The following is a 21,539-nucleotide window of genomic DNA, read 5'->3' as shown; positions in this document are numbered from 1 at the left end:
TTACATAAGTATTCAGACCTTTTTCTATGAGACTCGAAATTGAGCACAGGTGCATCCTGTTTCCATTGATTATCCTTGAGATGTTTCTACAACTTGATTGGAGTCCATCTGTGGTAAATTCAATTGATTGGACATGATCTGGACAGGCACACACCGGTCTATATAAGGTCCCACAGTTGACAGTGCATGTCAGAGCAAAAACCAAGCCATGAAGTCAAAGGAATTGTCCGTAGAGCTCCGAGGCAGGATTGTGTTGATACACAGATCTGGAGAAGGGTACCAAAACATTTCCACAGCATTGAGGGTCCCCAAGAAATCAGTGGACTCCATCATTCTTAAATGGAAGAAGTTTGGAACCACCAAGACTCTTCTTAGAGCTTACCACTCAGCCAAACTGAGCAATCGAGGGAGAGGGCCTTGGTTAGGGAGTTGACCAAGAACCTGATGGTCACTCTGACAGAGCTCCAGAGTTCTTCTGTGGAGATGGGAGAACCTTCCAGAAAGACAACCATATCTGCAGTACTCCACCAATCAGGGTTTTATGGTAGAGTGGCCAGACAGAAGCCACTCATCAGTAAAAGCCACATGACAGCCCGCGTGGAGTTTGCCAAAAGGCACCTAAAGGAGTCGCAGACCGTGAGAAACAATATTCTCTGGTCTGATGAAACCATGATTGAACTCTTTGTCCTGAATGCCAAGGGTCACATCTGGAGGAAACGTGGCACCATTCCTACGGTGAAGCACGGTGGTGGCAGCATCATGCTGTGGGGATGTTTTTCAGTGGCAAGGAATGGGAGACTAGTCAGGATCGAGGCAAAGATGAATGGAGCAAAGTACAGCGAGATCCTTGATGAAAACCTGCTCCAGAGCACTCAGGACCTCAGACTGGAACAAAGGTTCACCTTCCAACAGGACATCGACCCTAAGCACACAGCCAAGACAATGCAGGAGTGGCTTCGGGACAAGTCTCTAAATGGCCTTGAGTGGCCCAGCCAGAGCCCGGACTTGAACCCTATCGAACATCTCTGGAGAGACCTGAAAATAGCTGTGCTGCGACGCTCCCCATCTAACCTGACAGAGCTTGAGAGGATCTGCAGAGAGGAATGAGAGAAACTCCCCAAAAGCTTGTAGCTCCATACCCATGAAGACTCAAGGCTGTAGTCGCTGCCAAGGTGCTTCAAAAAAGTAATGAGTAAAAGGTCTGAATACTTATGTAAATGTAATATCATATGTTTTAAATTTTTATAAATGTGCAAACATTTCTCTAAACCTGTTTTCGCTTTGTCATTATGGGGTATTGTGTGTAGATTAATGAGATAATAAATATATATATTTTCTAGAATAAGGCTGTTCCGTAACAAAATGTGGAAAAAGCCAAGGGGTCTTAATACTTTACGAATGCACTGTATGAACATGATTCCAGTAACCTTTTCTTCTACTTGAACTCACTCCCCATCGGACACATTTCTCTACTGAGCAGCCTGTCTCTCCACTTGATTAGTAGGCCTCATCATGTATTATGATGCAGTTCCTCAACTCCCCATGGCCAAACATTCTTTGTCCGAGCCACAACGTTTTTCTAATGAATTCAAATAGTTCATTTACTTCTCCTACTTAGTAATGTGAAAGCCACTCACTTTCGGGAGCCATATATTGAAAATGACAAATTACCTGTTTATACTGTATATATATATATTTTTTTTTTACTGCCTCCTATTGGTCTATTAGCTTCAAACTAACCTGGACAGTGTCATTATAACCGCCTCCGATTCTTCTTTTAATGACTCTTCTCCATTAAAGGTTTCTTATCAGTCTGATTCCGACACGCTCACGGGAGTGTGTGTGTGTGTGTGTGCGTTTGTGCTGCTTTATGCTGGCGTGGTCTACTTCTTTGAGGCTTGGGATGTGTGACTGGATGGAGATGCTTGGCTAGCTTGGATAATTATCCCTTGGCGTAGAGTCATTAGTGTGAACGTCCAGCGTTTTCTGTAACTAACGAGCAAATATTAGCGCACATGTTAGTCTTAGCCAATTAAGCCTGCACCGATGAAAGGACTCGGAGGTTGGCTTTTTCAGACTGTTTATGTTGAGCTAGCTAATTGATCCCAAATGTGTGTGTGCGGGTGCGTGTCAACCAGGCAACGACAAATGAGGCTGAATGTAGTTTTCTCTATTCATTTCAGTTTCTTAAACCGCTGGCTTTCTCAGGCAATGTTGCGTGTCGTGAGGAGTGTCTTGGCTCCATGTGGTTCTTGCACGCGCTCAGTGAAAGTGTTAGGAGGAGACGTGGTCCAGTCTGTCTCCAGACACCCCCTCCTCACTCCTTCTCAATCCGTACGGCCAACATCGCGGTTACAGCGTAGTCCTCCGTGAACCGCCCATGTCCTTGCTGCACCCGAGGGTGCGTGTGTGTGTGTGTGCGTGTGTACGTGTGTGTGTGTGTGTGTGTGTGTACACAATCTGGTGTAGGAGATCAAATATCCCTGCACACACGTCTCATTTCTGTATGAAAGCCCAGAAGACGTCCTCCCTCCCTCAGGAGTTACATCACTTAAAAACATTTACCCCAGTACTCTACAAGCCTCTGTGTGTGTGAAACCACCTTAACACACATTCACATCCATGCACTTAGAACACACACACACTTTCTCACACACAAACACACACACACACTTCAGGAGGTGGGGAGTGTAGCCACAGTGCTTCAAATCTAACATGAAGAGACCTCCTCATGATGGCTGTCAGGCCATTTTAATGTTGTGGAGCAACATTCACACTAAGGTCACACTCTCACCCCTCAGGGATCTGAGTATATGAGAGATACAGTAGAAACTAAGACCGACAGAGTGTGTATATGTGTGCGAGCTTGTGTGTACGCTCTGCAAGGACTGCAGCCTGTCTCTCGGGAGGTGAGCAGATGCTGGAGCACCGCTGTCAGAACTGTCTATCGCTAACACCTAGCTCATCGCTAATGGCCTGGCGCTAACTATCGAGCCTCACACCACCAGCAGATCACAGGTCTGTGGTTTATGTAGCGTTAGCCCCATGTTGCAGCGCCGGGGGTGGCAGGCAGGTGGTGCTAACCAGTGAACCGGCTCCATGTCCCTAAGGCATCCATCTGTCAGCTAGGCTGGATAGGCTAGCTCATTAGCGCCTGGCTTGCTCGTGCTCTGACAGGAAGCTCGCACTGCGGATGAAAGAGAGAGTTGGTTACAACACTACTGATGCTTTTGTGTCAAACACACGCACACGCACACACACACACACACACACACACACACACACACACACACACACACACACACACACACACACACACACTGTATTAGGGGAGTACACACACATATACTCTATTAGGGGAGTACACACACACACGCACTGTATTAAGGGAGTACACACACGCACTGTATTAAGGGAGTACACACACTTGTGCATGTGAGACACACACATAGACATACGCAGAGAGTGAAGAAGTGCTTGAATTGACAAAATAAGACAAATAATACAAGCACACTGAAGAATAGAAACAACATAGGAACACAGTTTCCACACAACTTTCACACTGTCTGAAAACTTTACAATGCACATTGATTTAAACCCCTACCAAAAACCTGCTGTGTTCAGACATCTGTGTTTTACATATTTCTCTCTCTCTCTTCCCTCCCGCCCTTTCTCCATAGCCTGATGACATCCATTACTACTATGCCAAAGAAAACGTGAGTACATTTCTACTGTTACTTCCTCCATGTGTAGTGAAGAGACGTGATCTGAGTCATATTGAGTCTGTATATTCAACAGAATCCCACCTGCACCCTCTGTCTTTGTAGCCATGGTTACTAAACCTGTTGTAAAGTGTATTGATAGCCTTAAAGGATCCCCCACATCCCCCAGCTGTGGCCCAGGCTCTAGAGCCCTGAAAAGACACAAAGTTGCTATAGTACGCTAGGGTTAGTGTGTGTTTTTGTTAGCATGTGTGTTTGTATGCGTGCATATTCATGTGCATTCATGTTATGTCTAGTGTGTGTGCGTGTGTGTGTGCGTGCGTGCGTGTGAGAGATTATCTCAAGAACACGTATCTGTGCCTGTGATATCGGCTGCATCCCTCTGAAGCCTCTGAAGTCATCTGTCTGATTTGATACTGGGGATCAGATAGTAATTCCACAGGGGATGTGGTGATAGAACACATGCAGGCAGGCACACACCTCTCCTGAACAACTGATGTCATTCTGGCTTTGACGGTCCAAGACACAGGAGATCAGTACTGTCAGGCATCTGAACACACGGCAGTATTATTCACAGCCACGGGAGATGGAGCAAGACCACACAGACACACACATGTGTTATCATACAACGCACCATAATGCAAAGTGACAGACACACACACACACAATACTTTGTATTCACCAAATCCATGCAGTATACTCTCCATTGACCTCCAATTTGCGTCAATAATATCTCATTCCTTTCGTCTTTTTCCCTTATAGCTGGACTCAAATGATACAGAGGTCAAGAAGCCAAACCGGCTTTATCCAGAGTTTAAGGAAGACGAGCAATTTAGACGTCTCATCTCCTATAACACCACAGCAGTCCACATACCCACGGACATATACGAGGGCTGTGAGTACACGTACACACACACACACACACACACACACACATTGTACAGTATTTATAGCATGTTTCCATGACATTTTGGTCAGTCAGTTTCTCAGAATGTGTGTAGTAGTCAGCTGATGGCCCGGCCAATGCTTGCAGTCTAAATTTAGCCCTGCCTAGCCCAACCAATGGGCAGCAGACCTGGCCTCCGAGTTACCCCGGTCACCAGCTGCTCCTCGCTCTCCCACCCACAACCTCATGAGAGAATCCCACTAAATGTCAATGAAACTGCCATGATTTTTTTTTCTTGTGTGGATACTTTCTGGGTCTTTCTCAGTCTTTCTGCTTCCATGTCTTTCTCTAGTCTTAATCTTGCTCTATCATGCTCTTCTTTAATGCTTGTCTGATCCGCCCTCGACTCGGTCTGTCACTCCTCTTATCACCCTCGGCTCTGTCTGTCACTCCTCTTATCACCCTCGGCTCGGTCTGTCACTCCTCTTATCACCCTCAACTCGGTCTGTCACTCCTCTTATCACCCTCAACTCGGTCTGTCACTCCTCTTATCACCCTCGGCTATCACACCCTCGGCTCTGTCTGTCACTCCTCTTATCACCCTCGGCTCGTCTGTCACTCCTCTTATCACCCTCAACTCGGTCTGTCACTCCTCTTATCACCCTCAACTCGGTCTGTCACTCCTCTTATCACCCTCGGTCTCGGTCTGTCACTCCTCTTATCACCCTCGGCTCGGTCTGTCACTCCTCTTATCACCCTCGGCTCGGTCTGTCACTCCTCTTATCACCCTCGGCTCGGTCTGTCACTCCTCTTATCACACTCGGCTCTGTCTGTCACTCCTCTTATCACCCTCGACTCGGTCTGTCACTCCTCTTATCACCCTCGGCTCTGTCTGTCACTCCTCTTATCACCCTCGGCTCGGTCTGTCACTCCTCTTATCACCCTCGGCTCGGTCTGTCACTCCTCTTATCACCCTCACCCTCTTATCGCCCTCGGCTCTCTGTCACTCCTCTTATCACCCTCGACTCAGTCTGTCACTCCTCTTATCACCCTCGGCTCGGTCTGTCACTCCTCTTATCACCCTCGGCTCTGTCTGTCACTCCTCTTATCACCCTCGACTCGGTCTGTCACTCCTCTTATCACCCTCGGCTCGGTCTGTCACTCCTCTTATCACCCTCGACTCGGTCTGTCACTCCTCTTATCACCCTCGACTCGGTCTGTCACTCCTCTTATCGCCCTCGGCTCGGTCTGTCACTCCTCTTATCGCCCTCGGCTCTGTCTGTCACTCCTCTTATCGCCCTCGGCTCTGTCTGTCACTCCTCTTATCACCGCCCTCGGCTCTGTCTGTCACTCCTCTTATCACCCTCGGCTCTGTCTGTCACTCCTCTTATCGCCCTCGGCTCTGTCTGTCACTCCTCTTATCACCCTCGGCTCGGTCTGTCACTCCTCTTATCACCCTCAACTCAGTCTGTCACTCCTCTTATCACCCTCGGCTCGGTCTGTCACTCCTCTTATCACCCTCGGCTCGGTCTGTCACTCCTCTTATCACCCTCGGCTCGGTCTGTCACTCCTCTTATCACCCTCGGCTCGGTCTGTCACTCCTCTTATCACCCTCGGCTCGGTCTGTCACTCCTCTTATCACACTCGGCTCTGTCTGTCACTCCTCTTATCACCCTCGACTCGGTCTGTCACTCCTCTTATCACCCTCGGCTCTGTCTGTCACTCCTCTTATCACCCTCGGCTCGGTCTGTCACTCCTCTTATCGCCCTCGGCTCGGTCTGTCACTCCTCTTATCACCCTCGGCTCGGTCTGTCACTCCTCTTATCGCCCTCGGCTCGGTCTGTCACTCCTCTTATCACCCTCGACTCAGTCTGTCACTCCTCTTATCGCCCTCGGCTCTGTCTGTCACTCCTCTTATCGCCCTCGCCTCTGTCTGTCACTCCTCTTATCGCCCTCGGCTCTGTCTGTCACTCCTCTTATCGCCCTCGGCTCGGTCTGTCACTCCTCTTATCACTCATTCTCTCCTCTTTCTGCTTTAATTTCATTCTCTTCTCAGCTGGGCCTTGAGGAAACCCCCCTTCAAGCTAATGAGCAGTCACTTTGACTACAACATTCTAACAGTGTAATTAATGCTTTAATATATGCTATTGCGAAAACAATCATTTGGTTATGTTAATGAAGGTCTAAGGTACTTTTTATTTCATTAGTTTGTGACTAGGCTATATGTAAAAACATAACATTAACATGTTCAATGCATTTTATTAATGGAATGCCTTTGCTACAATTATGAAACAGAAGGTGTATGTGTTGGAACACGGTAACAGCTTCTTTTTATGACCACAAAAACAATACCCCAAAATACCACATTCACCAAGACGCATGAACAGTAAGACATGAGGTCAAATGATAGAAACATCAGTATCCTAAACATCATTATAAGTGACAAGTGTGCTTGAGAAACAGTTCAAAAAGCAATAATGGCATTATAATGAATATAAGTGTCGATATGACAGCATTTAAAAATAGTCAGGTATTTATACGTTGGATACCATGGCGAATTTCTGTTTCATCAAAATGGAGGTAAAGCATGATCTCTCTGAAGCGATCCCATGACATGGTTTCTCCAAAGAAAAGTATCTCACCAGAAGCTCTCCATACACACGCTCTTTCCCCCGAATGCTCCACGGAGATACAGGATTGAAACGAACACTTCCAGCTCATCAACAGACAGATTCCAGGCAGTGTCTCCTTGCTCCGTGTGCACCTTAGCCACGGTACAGTCCCTGAATGCTGTAGCATGTCCATGTCACATAAACAACGGAAGCTGGTGAGTGTATTGCTGATGTTGTTTTTTGCTTGAGATGTAGAGGCTGCTATCTCAGTGATGACATTTTGTGCTGATAATCAGCCCGTAGTATTGTCACCGTCTCGTTCCATCTAAATGGTGTCGTCCCTTCCACTCTCCTATCTCACTGTTTCATTTTGGTGGTGGTGTGGGCGTGCACCACATTCTTGCTTTTTTGCTTAGGCCTCAGAGGTGTCTATGTTCATTATGCCACTAGGTGTCCATGTCCGTTATGCCACTAGGTGTCCATGTTCATTATGCAACTAGGTGTCCATGTCCGTTATGCCACTAGGTGTCCATGTCCGTTATGCCACTAGGTGACCATGTCCGTTATGCCACTAGGTGTCCATGTTCGTTATGCCACTAGGTGTCCATGTCCGTTATGCCACTAGGTGTCCATGTTCATTATGCAACTAGGTGTCCATGTTCATTATGCCACTAGGTGTCCATGTTCATTATGCCACTAGGTGTCCATGGTCATTATGCCACTAGGTGTCCATGTTCATTATGCCACTAGGTGTCCATGTTCATTATGCCACTAGGTGTCCATGTTCATTATGCCACTAGGTGTCCATGTTCATTATGCCACTAGGTGTCCATGTTCATTATTCCACTAGGTGTCCATGTTCGTTATGCCACAAGGTGACCATCTCCGTTGTGCCACAAGGTGTCCATGTTTCGTTATGCCACAAGGTGACCATGTCCGTTATGCCACAAGGTGTCCATGTTTGTTATGCCACAAGGTGTCCATGTTCATTATGCCACTAGGTGTCCATGTTCATTATGCCACTAGGTGTCCATGTTTGTTATGCCACTAGGTGACCATGTTTGTTATGCTACTAGGTGTCCATGTTCATTATGCCACTAGGTGTCCATGTTCATTATGCCACTAGGTGTCCATGTTCATTATGCCACTAGGTGTCCATGTTCATTATGCCACTAGGTGGTATAATGATGTTCTCCATGTCTTCACACTGAGCTCACTCTAGGCTAAGGCCTATTCTAGGGATATGTGTTGATTCCCTCCTCTTATCACTAGGTGAACGTCCCTATGTGGATAAAATGTTTGTGCCTATTTATTTTTTATTTTCTTATAGGGGACAACAGTGAAAACCACTCCAAACAGGGAACAGTGTGATCTATCATGATCTGTTCCCAGACCAGGGCTATTTCTGTAGGCTTTATTTAGAGCAGACTGGATGTCACAACACTCATTGATCCAGACTCAGTTTCAGTTCCAACAGGGTTGTGGTGTGAAAATGAACAGGAGGTGTGATTTGTAGGAATTATGATGATGGTGTTGATTGAGGTGATTTAGATGGCCTGGTTTTAGTGGTGGGTTGGGGGGGAGGGTGTAGCATATGTGACATAGTTAGTGAGCATTAGACATCACCTTCATTAAGATCTACAAGCCACTGTCACTCAGGGAGGAAAACGCAAGGCTCTTGTTCCATCAGCTCACACATTGGTGTATTCAGTTTGTGAGCTGTGTGTCTGTGCGTGGTTCTGTGTGTGTGTGTGTGTGTGTGTGTGTGTGTGTGTGTGTGTGTGTGTGTGTGTGTGTGTGTGTGTGTGTGTGTGTGTGTGTGTGTGTGTGTGTGTGTGTGTGTGTGTGTGGGGTGTGTGTGTAGGGGGCCTCTTTTAGCATGGGCACACTGAGGACACGGATCACCCTGCACATGTATGGACACAGACACACACTCACACACACTCACACACGGATACCTGAGGTTATGGATTTATTTATTCGTCATTTAGTTACTGGCTCAGATAGTGTGTAGTGAGTGGTCCAGTATACAGTGAGCTTCAAAAGTATTGGGATAGTGACACACTTTTCGTTGTTTTGGCTCTTTACTCCAGCACTTTGGATTAGAAATTATACAATGGCTATGAGGATTAAAGTGCAGACTGTCATCTTCAATTTTGGGGGTATTTTCATCCATATCGGTTGAACCGTTTCAGAAATTACAGCACTTTTTGTTCATAGTCCCCCAATTTTAGGGGACCAAAAGTACTGGGACAAATTCACTTGGGTATTAAAGTAGTAAAAAGTTAAGTATTTGCACATATACACATATAAGTGAATTATGTCACAATATTTTTGGTCCCCTAAGAGGGGGGGACTATGTACAACAAGCTACCACGTCTCAGTCTCACGTCAGAATTAGACTTTCATCCATGTTACTTAACCCTCAAGTTGTTGCAAACGTCAAATTTTGAAGTATTTATAAGGTTATCGTTTCAAATCCAAATTGCTAGAGTACAGAGCCAAAATAACTAAACATGTGTCACTGTTCCAATACTTTTGGAGCTCATTGAATAATCCTTCATATGATGGAGGTATTGATGAGTCTTTAGGTCTGTCCGTCCATCTACAGACGTGTTGATCATTATCATGCACAGGACGGCTGGATGGACGAGTGCGTCCAGATATTTTTACCAGTGGGAATGAGCAATGACGAAGATGGGAAGGAGGTAGCGGGTAGGACAGGGAGGGGGGGGGTCCAGGAATGATTCATCCCTCTCTTTTCCTCTCGCTCTGGTGGTCTCATTCTCTCTCTTTTTCTGTCCCCTCTTTTTTCGCTTTCTCCCTTCTCTCGCTCTTTCTCTTATTTTCACTTTTTCTCACTCTCTATCTTTCTCTCACTGTGGCTCTGAGTGGCTAATGGGGGATTTAGCGACGCACCCCACAGTCACAGCCTGTCTGTCCCTTCCTATTTTCGTCGGATTGTTTATGGCGGTGAGCTTCTGTGTTACTCATCCCTCTATCCCGCCACCTCTCCCTACATTCCTCTACCTCTCCCTACATTCCTCTATCCCTCTACCTCTCCCTACATTCCTCTATCCCTCTACCTCTCCCTACATTCCTCTATCCCTCTACCTCTCCCTACATTCCTCTATCCCTCTACCTCTCCCTACATTCCTCTTTCCCGCCACCTCTCCCTACATTCCTCTATCCCGCCACCTCTCCCTACATTCCTCTATCCCTCTACCTCTCCCTACATTCCTCTATCCCTCTACCTCTCCCTACATTCCTCTATCCGCTACCTCTCCCTACATTCCTCCCCCTACATTCCTCTATCCCTCTACCTCTCCCTACATTCCTCTATCCCCTATCCTCTCCCTACATTCCTCCCCTCTACCTCTCCCTACATTCCTCTATCCTTACATTCCTCTATCCTCTTCCCTACATTCCTATATCCCTCTACCTCTCCCTACATTCCTCTATCCCTCTACCTCTCCCTACATTCCTCTATCCCTCTACCTCTCCCTACATTCCTCTATCCCGCCACCTCTCCCTACATTCCTCTATCCCTCTACCTCTCCCTACATTCCTCTATCCCTCTACCTCTCCCTACATTCCTCTATCCCTCTACCTCTCCCTACATTCCTCTATCCCTCTACCTCTCCCTACATTCCTCTATCCCTCTACCTCTCCCTACATTCCTCTATCCCTCTACCTTCTCCCTACATTCCTCTATCCCTCTACCTCTCCCTACATTCCTCTATCCCTCTACCTCTCCCTACCTCTCCCTCCATTCCTCTATCCCTCTACCTCTCCCTACATTCCTCTATCCCTCTACCTCTCCCTACATTCCTCTATCCCTCTACCTCTCCCTACATTCCTCTATCCCTCTACCTCTCTCCTAGGATGTGCTGCCACATCAATGCTACTTCAGCTGGCTGGTGCTGTCAGCGTTGCCATGGAGGTGTGTGTGTGTGTGTGGGCACCAGAGCGGGCTGGGTGGTGGTGTGTGTGTAGATAGGCGGGGTGGTAAGTTGATTACAGGACATTGTCTAGACTAAGCCAAGTGTCCTTGTGGGTTTGATGGCTGAATCAAGGTTTGATGAGGTGTCCCACCATCCCGCTCTCTTTCAATCTCTCTTTCTCTCACATTCTCTATTCTAATGTATCTTTTTACCCATATTTTCCTCCTTTGACTTTCACACTCCTCTCCTCTCCTTTCTCTCTTTGTTTTGGCTTGTTCACTCTATTCATCACTCTCTCCGTCTCCTCCTCTCTCTCTGTCTCTTTTCCATCTCCCCCTCTGTCTCTTCGTCTTTTCCCCATGTCCCCCCCCCTCTCTGTCTTTTCTCCATCTCCCCTCTTTCCATTTCTTCCCTCTCTCCCATCCTTCTCTCTCCCTCTCTTCCTGCTCTCTCTCTGCTCTCCAGTTCAGTCTAATAATAGCAGGGTGTAGATACTGTCACTCCTCCACAGTGGGGCCTGCTGATTGGAGTCTTTCTCCCTGCTGATTTGGTGTGGGTGGGGAATAGGGACGTGTGTGTGTGCGCACGTGCGCGTGCCTATTGGTATGGGTTTGAGATTGAAAATGAGTGTTTGTGTGCACGAGATTGAAATAGTGTATGTGTGTGCATTTGCATCATGCAAGTGTGTGTGTGTGTGTTCTCAGTCATTAGGAGGATTGGCGTGTGTAGTATGAGTGTTGGAGGCTCAGTTTGGAAATGGAACTCTGAATCGCCTGATGCCCGTTAGCATCAACCCTGTGTGTCACCTGTCAACTCCATACATACACTGGCCCAGACGAGCTCAGACACTCTGAGGGTGTGTGTGTGTTTATTAGGGTGTGTGTGTGTAATCTGTCTGTGGTGATGTCGCTGTGGCAAAGCTCATAGCATACAAATATGATTTTTTTCTCTCGTTTGCTCTGCTCGATACATTGGGCCTGTCGTCTGTAAAGCTGAGAAGAACACATTTCTTTATCACTTTCTTTCTCTCCATATCTCTCCCTTCTGTTTATCTCCATATCTCTCCCTTCTGTTTATCTCCATATCTCTCCCTTCTGTTTATCTCCATATCTCTCCCTTCTGTTTATCTCCATATCTCTCCCTTCTGTTTATCTCCATATCTCTCCCTTCTGTTTATCTCCATATCTCTCCCTTCTGTTTATCTCCATATCTCTCCCTTCTGTTTATCTCCATATCTCTCCCTTCTGTTTATCTCCATATCTCTCCCTTCTGTTTATCTCCATATCTCTCCCTTCTGTTTATCTCCATATCTCTCCCTTCTGTTTCTCCATATCTCCCCTTCTGTTTATCTCCATATCTCTCCCTTCTGTTTATCTCCATATCTCTCCCTTCTGTTTATCTCCATATCTCTCCCTTCTGTTTATCTCCATATCTCTCCCTTCTGTTTATCTCCATATCTCTCCCTTCTGTTTATCTCCATATCTCTCCCTTCTGTTTATCTCCATATCTCTCCCTCCCTTCTCTGCTTCTCTCCATATCTCATATCATATTACATGAAATCAAAAATAAATATCCATTTAAATTACAGGTTGTAATGAACAAAATAGGGAAAACGCCAAGGGGGATGAATAGTATTCACTCTGGGACATGGTCACACTGTTATTAAAGCTACTTCATTCACTCTGGGATGTGTTAACACTGTTATTAAAGCTACTTCATTCACTCTTCATTCACTCCCCCTTGGCGTTTTTCCTATTTTGTTCATTACAACCTGTAATTTAAATGGATATTTATTTTTGATTTCATGTAATGGACATACACAAAATAGTCCAAATTGGTGAAGTGAAAAGAAAAATATAACTTAAAATGGAAAAGATAAAACCGGAAAAGACATGCGTATGTTTTCACCCCATTTGCTATGAAGCCCCTAAATAAGATCTGGTGCAACCAATTACCTTCAGAAGTCACATCATTTGTTAAATAATGTCCACCTGTGTGCAATCTAAGTGTCACATGATCTCAGTATATATACGCCCGTTCTGAAAGAAATATTTTGCATCTTCAAAGTGCTAGGCATGTTGTGTAAATCAAATGATACAAACCCCCCAAAAGTCCATTTTAATTCTAGGTTGTAAGGCAACAAAATAGGAAAAACGCCAAGGGGTGAACAAGCCACTGTAGCTTTAATAAGTGTGAACACATCCCAGAGTGAACGAAGTTGCTTTAACTTCTTAGGGCTAGGGTCCTTTTTTCTCAATTTCCACCTGACTGACGTGCCCAAAGTAAACTGCCTGTAGCTCAGGCCCTGAAGCCAGGATATGCATGTAATTGGTACCATTGGAAAGAAAATACTTTGAATAACAGTGTGACATATCCCAGAGTGAAGGAAGTAGCTTTAATAACAGTGTGACCACATCCCAGAGTGAAGGAAGTAGCTTTAATAACAGTGTGACATATCCCAGAGTGAAGGAAGTAGCTTTAATAACAGTGTGACCATGTCCCAGAGTGAAGGAAGTAGCTTTAATAACAGTGTGAACACATCCCAGAGTGAATAAAGTAGCTTTAATAACAGTGTGAACACATCCCAGAGTGAAGGAAGTAGCTTTAATAACAGTGTGACATATCCCAGAGTGAAGGAAGTAGCTTTAATAACAGTGTGACATATCCCAGAGTGAAGGAAGTAGCTTTAATAACAGTGTGACCACATCCCAGAGTGAAGGAAGTAGCTTTAATAACAGTGTGACATATCCCAGAGTGAAGGAAGTAGCTTTAAAAACAGTGTGACCATGTCCCAGAGTGAAGGAAGTAGCTTTAATAACAGTGTGACATGTCCCAGAGTGAAGGAAGTAGCTTTAATAACAGTGTGACCATGTCCCAGAGTGAAGGAAGTAGCTTTAATAACAGTGTGACATATCCCAGAGTGAAGGACGTAGCTTTAATAACAGTGTGACACATCCCAGAGTGAAGGAAGTAGCTTTAATAACAGTGTGACCATGTCCCAGAGTGAAGGAAGTAGCTTTAATAACAGTGTGACCATGTCCCAAAGTGAAGGAAGTAGCTTTAATAACATTGTGACATATCCCAGAGTGAAGGAAGTAGCTTTAATAACAGCGTTAACACATCCCAGAGTGAAGGAAGTAGCTTTAATAACAGTGTGACACATCCCAGAGTGAAGGAAGTAGCTTTAATAACAGTGTAACACATCCCAGAGTGAAGGAAGTAGCTTTAAAAACAGTGTGACCATGTCCCAGAGTGAAGGAAGTAGCTTTAATAACAGTGTGACATATCCCAGAGTGAAGGAAGTAGCTTTAATAACAGTGTGACCATGTCCCAGAGTGAAGGAAGTAGCTTTAATAACAGTGTGACATATCCCAGAGTGAAGGAAGTAGCTTTAATAACAGTGTGACACATCCCAGAGTGAAGGAAGTAGCTTTAATAACAGTGTGACATATCCCAGAGTGAAGGAAGTAGCTTTAATAACAGTGTGAACACATCCCACAGGGAGGAACCACACAATCATAGGACTGTGACACAAACACACAATAACTCATTAATTCTCTCACACACACACAAACACACACACACGAGGCAAAGGGGTGTTTGATAATCCCGAAGCCCTAACCTTTGCGTGTGTAGGTGGGTCTCTCTTACCCTCCAGCTGCAATTATTCATTGAATAGCCCAGGCGAGAGCAGACATACACACACACACACACACACACACACCGTTACTCACACACAACTCTCCACTCAGTAACAAACCTCCTGGAAAACTCTCAACCTCATTTTACCCTTTTGGCAGAGCCTGAAGCCTGGGACAAAATTTGGGCTCTCGCCTAGCCCGAGGAAGGCCCGAGTTACGATGATTGGTGATATGTGATAGTCAGCTGATGGCTCAAGGCGAATATACAGAATTGGTCATCTTGAGAACCTGTTGCTTGTGTGAAAATAGCTTTAGGCTAAGCTATTGGGCCAAATCCTAACATGACATCTTCATTCAAATCTCCACGCAAATCTCCCACTGACTTCAATGCAAGATTGAAGCAAAAACCAAATGCACTTGCAAATCTCAAGGAAATTAGGTGAAAAGGAGGGAAGTGTTGGAACCGGCCCCAGGGAGTGCAGTAGTAGTGAATGGTGAGTATCGTTGAGTGAAAGGCTCTCTCTGATAGGATGATTGCAGGCTTTCACCACAGCCCCTTTCTGATACTGTAATCACAGCCAAGTGGAGTAATTACAGTGCTGGTAGGACCACGGCAGCTGGCCAAGACACAGAATGACTGTGTCATGTCATCTCTGTGATAGTCCCAGTTTTCTGATGGTTTCTTCTTCTCCTCTTTTCTCTTCATCAGTTCATCCTTTTGTTCTCCTCCATTCACTCCAGTCTCAGGAAACTCCTCTGTCAACTCTCTTCTCTCCTCCACTTGGTCGTTTTCACGTCCTCTCTGTCCGATCCCCTCATCCCTCTCTCCTCCTGACCCTCCTATGCCCTCTCCCTCTCTCCTCCTGACCCTCCTATGCCCTCTCCCTCTCTCCTCCTGACCCTCCTATGCCCTCTCCCTCTCTCCTCCTGACCCTCCTATGCCCTCTCCTCTCTCCTCCTGACCCTCCTATGCCCTCTCCCTCTCTCCTCCTGACCCTCCTATGCCCTCTCCCTCTCTCCTCCTGACCCTCCTATGCCCTCTCCCTCTTGTTTCTCTCTATTCACCTGTTACAGAAAAATACACATGATTTCACGTGTGGAAAATCACATGATTTCCCATTAATTTTTACATGTGAAAACAACATGTTTTTGGAACACTTCAGATGTGATCACGTTTTCACATGTGTAATTTCACATGTTATCACATTAACTTCACACAAGATCACGTGATCACATGAAAACATGTATTTTTTGAACACTTCACAAGTGTTCATGTGTAATTAATGTGGTTTTTCCCTAAGGGCCCCATCCCTTGTTCTCTTTCCTTTCTCCCATCCCTTGTTCTCTTTCCTTTCTCCCATCCCTTGTTCTCTTTCCTCTCTCCCATGCCTTGTTCTCTTTCCTTTCTCCCATGCCTTGTTCTCTTTCCTTTCTCCCATCCCTTGTTCTCTTTCCTTTCTCACATCCCTTGTTCTCTTTCCTTTCTCCCATCCCTTGTTCTCTTTCCTTTCTCACATCCCTTGTTCTCTTTCCTCTCTCCCATGCCTAGTTCTCTTTCCTTTCTCCCATGCCTTGTTTTCTCTTTGTTCTCTTTCCTCTCTCATGCCTTGTTCTCTTTCCTTTCTCCCATGCCTTGTTCTCTTTCCTTTCTCCCATCCCTTGTTCTCTTTCCTTTCTCCCATCCCTTGTTCTCTTTCCTTTCTCCCATCCCTTGTTCTCTTTCCTTTCTCCCATCCCTTGTTCTCTTTCCTTTCTCCCATCCCTTGTTCTCTTTCCTTTCTCCCATCCCTTGTTCTCTTTCCTTTCTCCCATGCCTTGTTCTCTTTCCTTTCTCCCATCCCTTGTTCTCTTTCCTTTCTCCCATGCCTTGTTCTCTTTCCTTTCTCCCATGCCTTGTTCTCTTTCCTTTCTCCCATGCCTTGTTCTCTTTCCTTTCTCCCATGCCTTGTTCTCTTTCCTTTCTCCCATGCCTTGTTCTCTTTCCTTTCTCCCATCCCTTGTTCTCTTTCCTTTCTCACATCCCTTGTTCTCTTTCCTCTCTCCCATGCCTAGTTCTCTTTCCTCTCTCCCATGCCTTGTTCTCTTTCCTCTCTCCCATGCCTTGTTCTCTTTCCTTTCTCTCATGCCTTGTTCTCTTTCCTTTCTCCCATGCCTTGTTCTCTTTCCTCTCTCCCATGCCTTGTTCTCTTTCCTCTCTCCCATGCCTTGTTCTCTTTCCTTTCTCCCATCCCTTGTTCTCTTTCCTCTCTCCCATGCCTGCCTTTCCTCTCTCCCATGTTCTCTTTCCTCTCTCCCATGCCTTGTTCTCTTTCCTTTCTCTCCCATGCCTTGTTCTCTTTCCTTTCTCCCATGCCTTGTTCTCTTTCCTTTCTCCCATGCCTTGTTCTCTTTCCTTTCTCCCATGCCTTGTTCTCTTTCCTTTCTCCCATGCCTTGTTCTCTTTCCTTTCTCCCATGCCTTGTTCTCTTTCCTCTCTCCCATGCCTTGTTCTCTTTCCTCTCTCCCATGCCTTGTTCTCTCCTCTTTTAATCATCCTCCTCATTTCCTTCATCCTCTTCTTTCATGTTCTCTGCTCTTTATTTTCTGGTGATTCTGACCAGGCTATTCTCTGTCTGTTGTAGCCGGGCTGTGTTGAGAGAGAGAGAGAAAGCGAAATGTCCAGGTTGACTGATGTGTCCCCGCGGCAACACTGTTGTTGTGCTGTGACCCTGGTCGATTGGGATGCGTGGCAGCCATTAGTGATTTAACACCACTCTGCCACACACACACAAGCATGCAGACACACACATAGACATAGACATGGATAGACACGCACACACACACACATTTCCCCGAAACTAGACCTGACCAGGGCTCCATCACGGTGACCTCGGCCATCGCTGGGGTGACAGACACATTGCCGTGGAGATGGATTTGTTTACACAAAGCTTTGATTTGTTCTCGGTGTTTGGGTTTCATTAGGGCTCTAGGCCCCACCCCTGATGTGGCTGATCAATGGTCCCTGGCCTAACTGTCTCTTCGTTACTCTTTTTCTTCCTTCTGTCTTCCTATCCTTCTCTCTTCCTCTCCTCACACTCGCACTCTCTCTCTCTCTCTCTTTCTCTCCTCGCACTCTCTCTCTCGCTCTTTCTCCCTGTCTCTCTCTCTTCCTCTCCTCACACTCTCTCTCTCGCTCTTTCTCCCTGTCTCTCTCTCTCTCGCTCTTTCTCCCTGTCTCTCTCTCTCTCTTCCTCTCTTCATGCTCACACTCTCTCTTTCTCTGTCTCTCTCTGTCTCTTTCCCATCTCTCCACATGGTTTTATGTTCTATAATCTCCATGTAACTACCATGTTCAAAGCACTATGTCCTCTGTGTCTGTGTTGGTACAGTGCATGGTGTGTCAGCTGCATCAGTGTGTATATTTCACAACACTGGTAGATCACTAGCTGTGCTAGTGTTGACTCCATGAGATCTGACATGTAGCCCATTTGCTGTATAGATGAAGTGGGTTGTTATTTAGCCTTTCTCATCTTTTTCCCTTCCTCTCTCATTCGTCCATTCTCGTTCTGTCTCTCTCTCACCTATACTATGAGGCAGCAGCATTACCCCCTCTTTTTGTCTCTCCCCTCTTTTTTCACGTTCTCCTCTCTCTCTCTCCCTCCCCCACCTTTTTCTCGCCCCAAATCTCTCCCTCCCCCCACTAGCACCCCTCTTCCCTTTCTCTTCCCTCCCCCACTCTCCCTCCCCCTCCTCTCTGAGCGTAGCTATGTTGGTTTGCTGCTGCTTTGGGCTGTGAATCATGGGCAACATCAGGTCTTTTGGGGAAAAAAATGCATTTTTCAACCTAATTAGATACAGGGTGTATTAGCCAAATAGCATTACTAGCTACTATTTTTAAAAATCAGCTTTATCTCTCTGGCTCTCTTTGTATCTGTTGTCTCTCTCTCTTTCTCTCTTTCCTGTTTCTCTCTCTCTCTCCAGTTCTCTCTTTCTCTCTCTCCAGTTCTCTCTTTCTCTCTCTCCAGTTCTCTCTTTCTCTCTCTCCAGTTGTCTCTCTTTCTCTCTCTCCAGTTGTCTCTTTCTCTCTCTCCAGTTGTCTCTTTCTCTCTCTCCAGTTGTCTCTCTTTCTCTCTCTCCAGTTGTCTCTCTTTCTCTCTCTCAGTTGTCTCTTTCTCTCTCTCCAGTTCTCTCTCTCTCTCTCAGTTGTCTCTCTTTCTCTCTCTCCAGTTGTCTCTCTTTCTCTCTCTCCAGTTGTCTCTCTTTCTCTCTCTCCAGTTGTCTCTCTTTTCTCTCTCTCCAGTTGTCTCTCTCTTTCTCTCTCTCTCTCTTGTCTCTCTCTCTCTCTCTCTCTCTCTCTCTCTCTCTCTTTGTTGTCTCTCTTTCTCTCTCCAGTTGTCTCTCTTTCTCTCTCTCCGGTTGTCTCTTTCTCTCTCTCTTGTTGTCTCTCTTTTGTCTCTCTTTCTCAGTTGTCTCTCTTTCTCTCTCTCCGGTTGTCTCTTTCTCTCTCCAGTTGTCTCTCTTTTCTCTCTCTCTCTCTCTCTTGTTGTCTCTCTCTTTCTCTCTCTCTCTAGTTGTCTCTCTCTTTCTCTCTCTCTCTTGTTGTCTCTCTCTTTCTCTCTCTCCAGTTGTCTCTCTTTCTCTCTCTCCAGTTGTCTCTCTTTCTCTCTCTCCAGTTGTCTCTCTTTTCTCTCTCTCTCTCTCTCTCTCTCTCTCTCTCTCTCTCTCTCTCTCTCTCGTTGTCTCTTTTTCTCTCTCTCTCTTGTTGTCTCTCTTTCTCTCTCTCTCTTTCTCTCTCTCTCTCTCTCTCTCTCTCTCTCTTGTTGTCTCTCTTTCTCTCTCTCTCTTGTTGTCTCTTTCTCTCTCCAGTTGTCTCTCTTTCTCTCTCTCCGGTTGTCTCTTTCTCTCTCTCCAGTTGTCTCTCTCTTTCTCTCTCTCTCTCTTGTTGTCTCTCTCTCTTGTTGTCTCTCTCTTTGTTGTCTCTCTTTCTCTCTCTTGTTGTCTCTCTTTCTCTCTCTTGTTGTCTCTCTTTCTCTCTCCAGTTGTCTCTCTTTCTCTCTCTCCGGTTGTCTCTTTCTCTCTCCAGTTGTCTCTCTCTTTCTCTCTCTCTCTCTTGTTGTCTCTCTCTTTCTCTCTCTCCCTAGTTGTCTCTCTCTTTTTCTCTCTCTCCAGTTGTCTCTCTTTCTCTCTCTCAGTTGTCTCTCTTTCTCTCTCTCAGTTGTCTCTCTCTTTCTCTCTCTCTCTCTCTCTCTTTCTCTCTCTCTCTCTCTCTCTCTCTCTCTCTTGTTGTCTCTCTTTCTCTCTCTCTCTTGTTGTCTCTCTTTCTCTCTCTCTCTCTCTTTCTCTCTCTCTCTCTCTCTCTTGTTGTCTCTCTTTCTCTCTCTCTCTTGTTGTCTCTTTCTCTCTCCAGTTGTCTCTCTTTCTCTCTCTCCGGTTGTCTCTTTCTCTCTCTCCAGTTGTCTCTCTCTTTCTCTCTCTCTCTCTCTTGTTGTCTCTCTCTCTTGTTGTCTCTCTCTCGTTGTCTCTCTTTCTCTCTCTTGTTGTCTCTCTTTCTCTCTCTTGTTGTCTCTCTTTCTCTCTCTCACTTGTTGTCTCTCTTTCTCTCTCTCCGGTTGTCTCTCTTTCTCTCTCTCCGGTTGTCTCTCTCTTTCTCTCTCTCTCTGGTTGTCTCTCTCTTTCTCTCTTGTTGTCTCTCTTTCTCTCTCTCCGGTTGTCTCGCTCTCTCCCTCCCTTTCGGACGTCTCACTCCTTCCCTCCCCCTCTCGGTCGCCTCGCTCCCTCCCTCCCTCTTGGTAGTCTCTCTCTCTACAGTTCTCCTTTTAGAGTCAGTGTGCTCTCTCTCCCTCAGTAAAACAGCATGATTATTGTAAACTCATTTTATTAAAGTAATCCTACCTGGGAAGAGAACATTTGGCTATTTTAATGTTTTAGTTATTTTTCTTTGTAGTTTTTTCTCCAGATCTGAGTCACTGAATCCGTTTTAGCAATAGACTGCTGCTATTGGATACTTGTCATTGTCAATTATGGTTAAATAGATGTGCTGTGTATTACTGTGCTGTTATCTATGTAGCCATTAGGTGGTCTTGTAGTTGACGCCCTCCCTATCACCACAGTTTAACCTCTAACCCTAGAAAATCAATGATATAGGTGTCATCTTTGGCTGTGTACGTGTGTGTGTGTCCAGTGGCGAACCGTGGCTATAGGACCAAATATCTTCCTATATGTTCTATCAAACTCAAAAATCAAGAAAATAAATGAAAACATAGCATCACCATTTTCGCCAGTAGAAGTGGGAGATTGCGTTGTAGCTCTCGCACGACTGTGGGGTCTAGAATGGATTAGAATGGCAGCCCACAGGCAGCAAAATGGGAGACCCTGGTTAAAAACGTGTTTTAAACACTTATTTTATAGCGAAGTACACATTCAACACGTGGAGTCGTAAGTATTGTTCCTAGAGCTTCCGCATTGAGCCGTCTGTAAACAATGACAACATCAAAATGAACAAACCAGCTATTAATTCCCAAATCTATTTTTATCACATTTATCACACTAACTGGTGATCTAAAGTTGAAATGCAACAGTGTGTGTGTGTGTGTGACTACTGTATGTGACTACTGTGTGTGACTACTGTGTGTGACTACTAACTCAGCAATCAGTGTTCCAGTAGTTCTCTGATGTGACAACTCTTCCCCCAGAGTTACATTAACGGTTCCAACATCCATTTTCAGACTTGCTCTTTATGTCACTAAATGTGATTT

General features: G+C 45.7%; 1 protein-coding gene across 1 annotated transcript in view; it reads left to right on the top strand.

Moving 5' to 3' along the window:
• LOC112235490 (voltage-dependent calcium channel subunit alpha-2/delta-1-like) overlaps positions 1 to 21,539 on the top strand; it is a 131,555-nt gene that overhangs the window by 86,150 nt on the left and 23,866 nt on the right. The window contains exons 5-6 of the mRNA XM_042316847.1: positions 3,681 to 3,716; positions 4,485 to 4,617. Of these exons, the coding sequence (XP_042172781.1) occupies positions 3,681 to 3,716; positions 4,485 to 4,617 (169 nt within the window). The remainder of the gene's footprint in view (positions 1 to 3,680; positions 3,717 to 4,484; positions 4,618 to 21,539) is intronic.

The sequence above is a fragment of the Oncorhynchus tshawytscha genome, unplaced genomic scaffold, assembly GCF_018296145.1.
Source record: "Oncorhynchus tshawytscha isolate Ot180627B unplaced genomic scaffold, Otsh_v2.0 Un_contig_3309_pilon_pilon, whole genome shotgun sequence".
Taxonomy (NCBI): Eukaryota; Metazoa; Chordata; class Actinopteri; order Salmoniformes; family Salmonidae; genus Oncorhynchus; species Oncorhynchus tshawytscha.
Note: the sequence above shows the minus strand (reverse complement) of the source record. Positions and strands in the feature narration are given on the sequence as shown.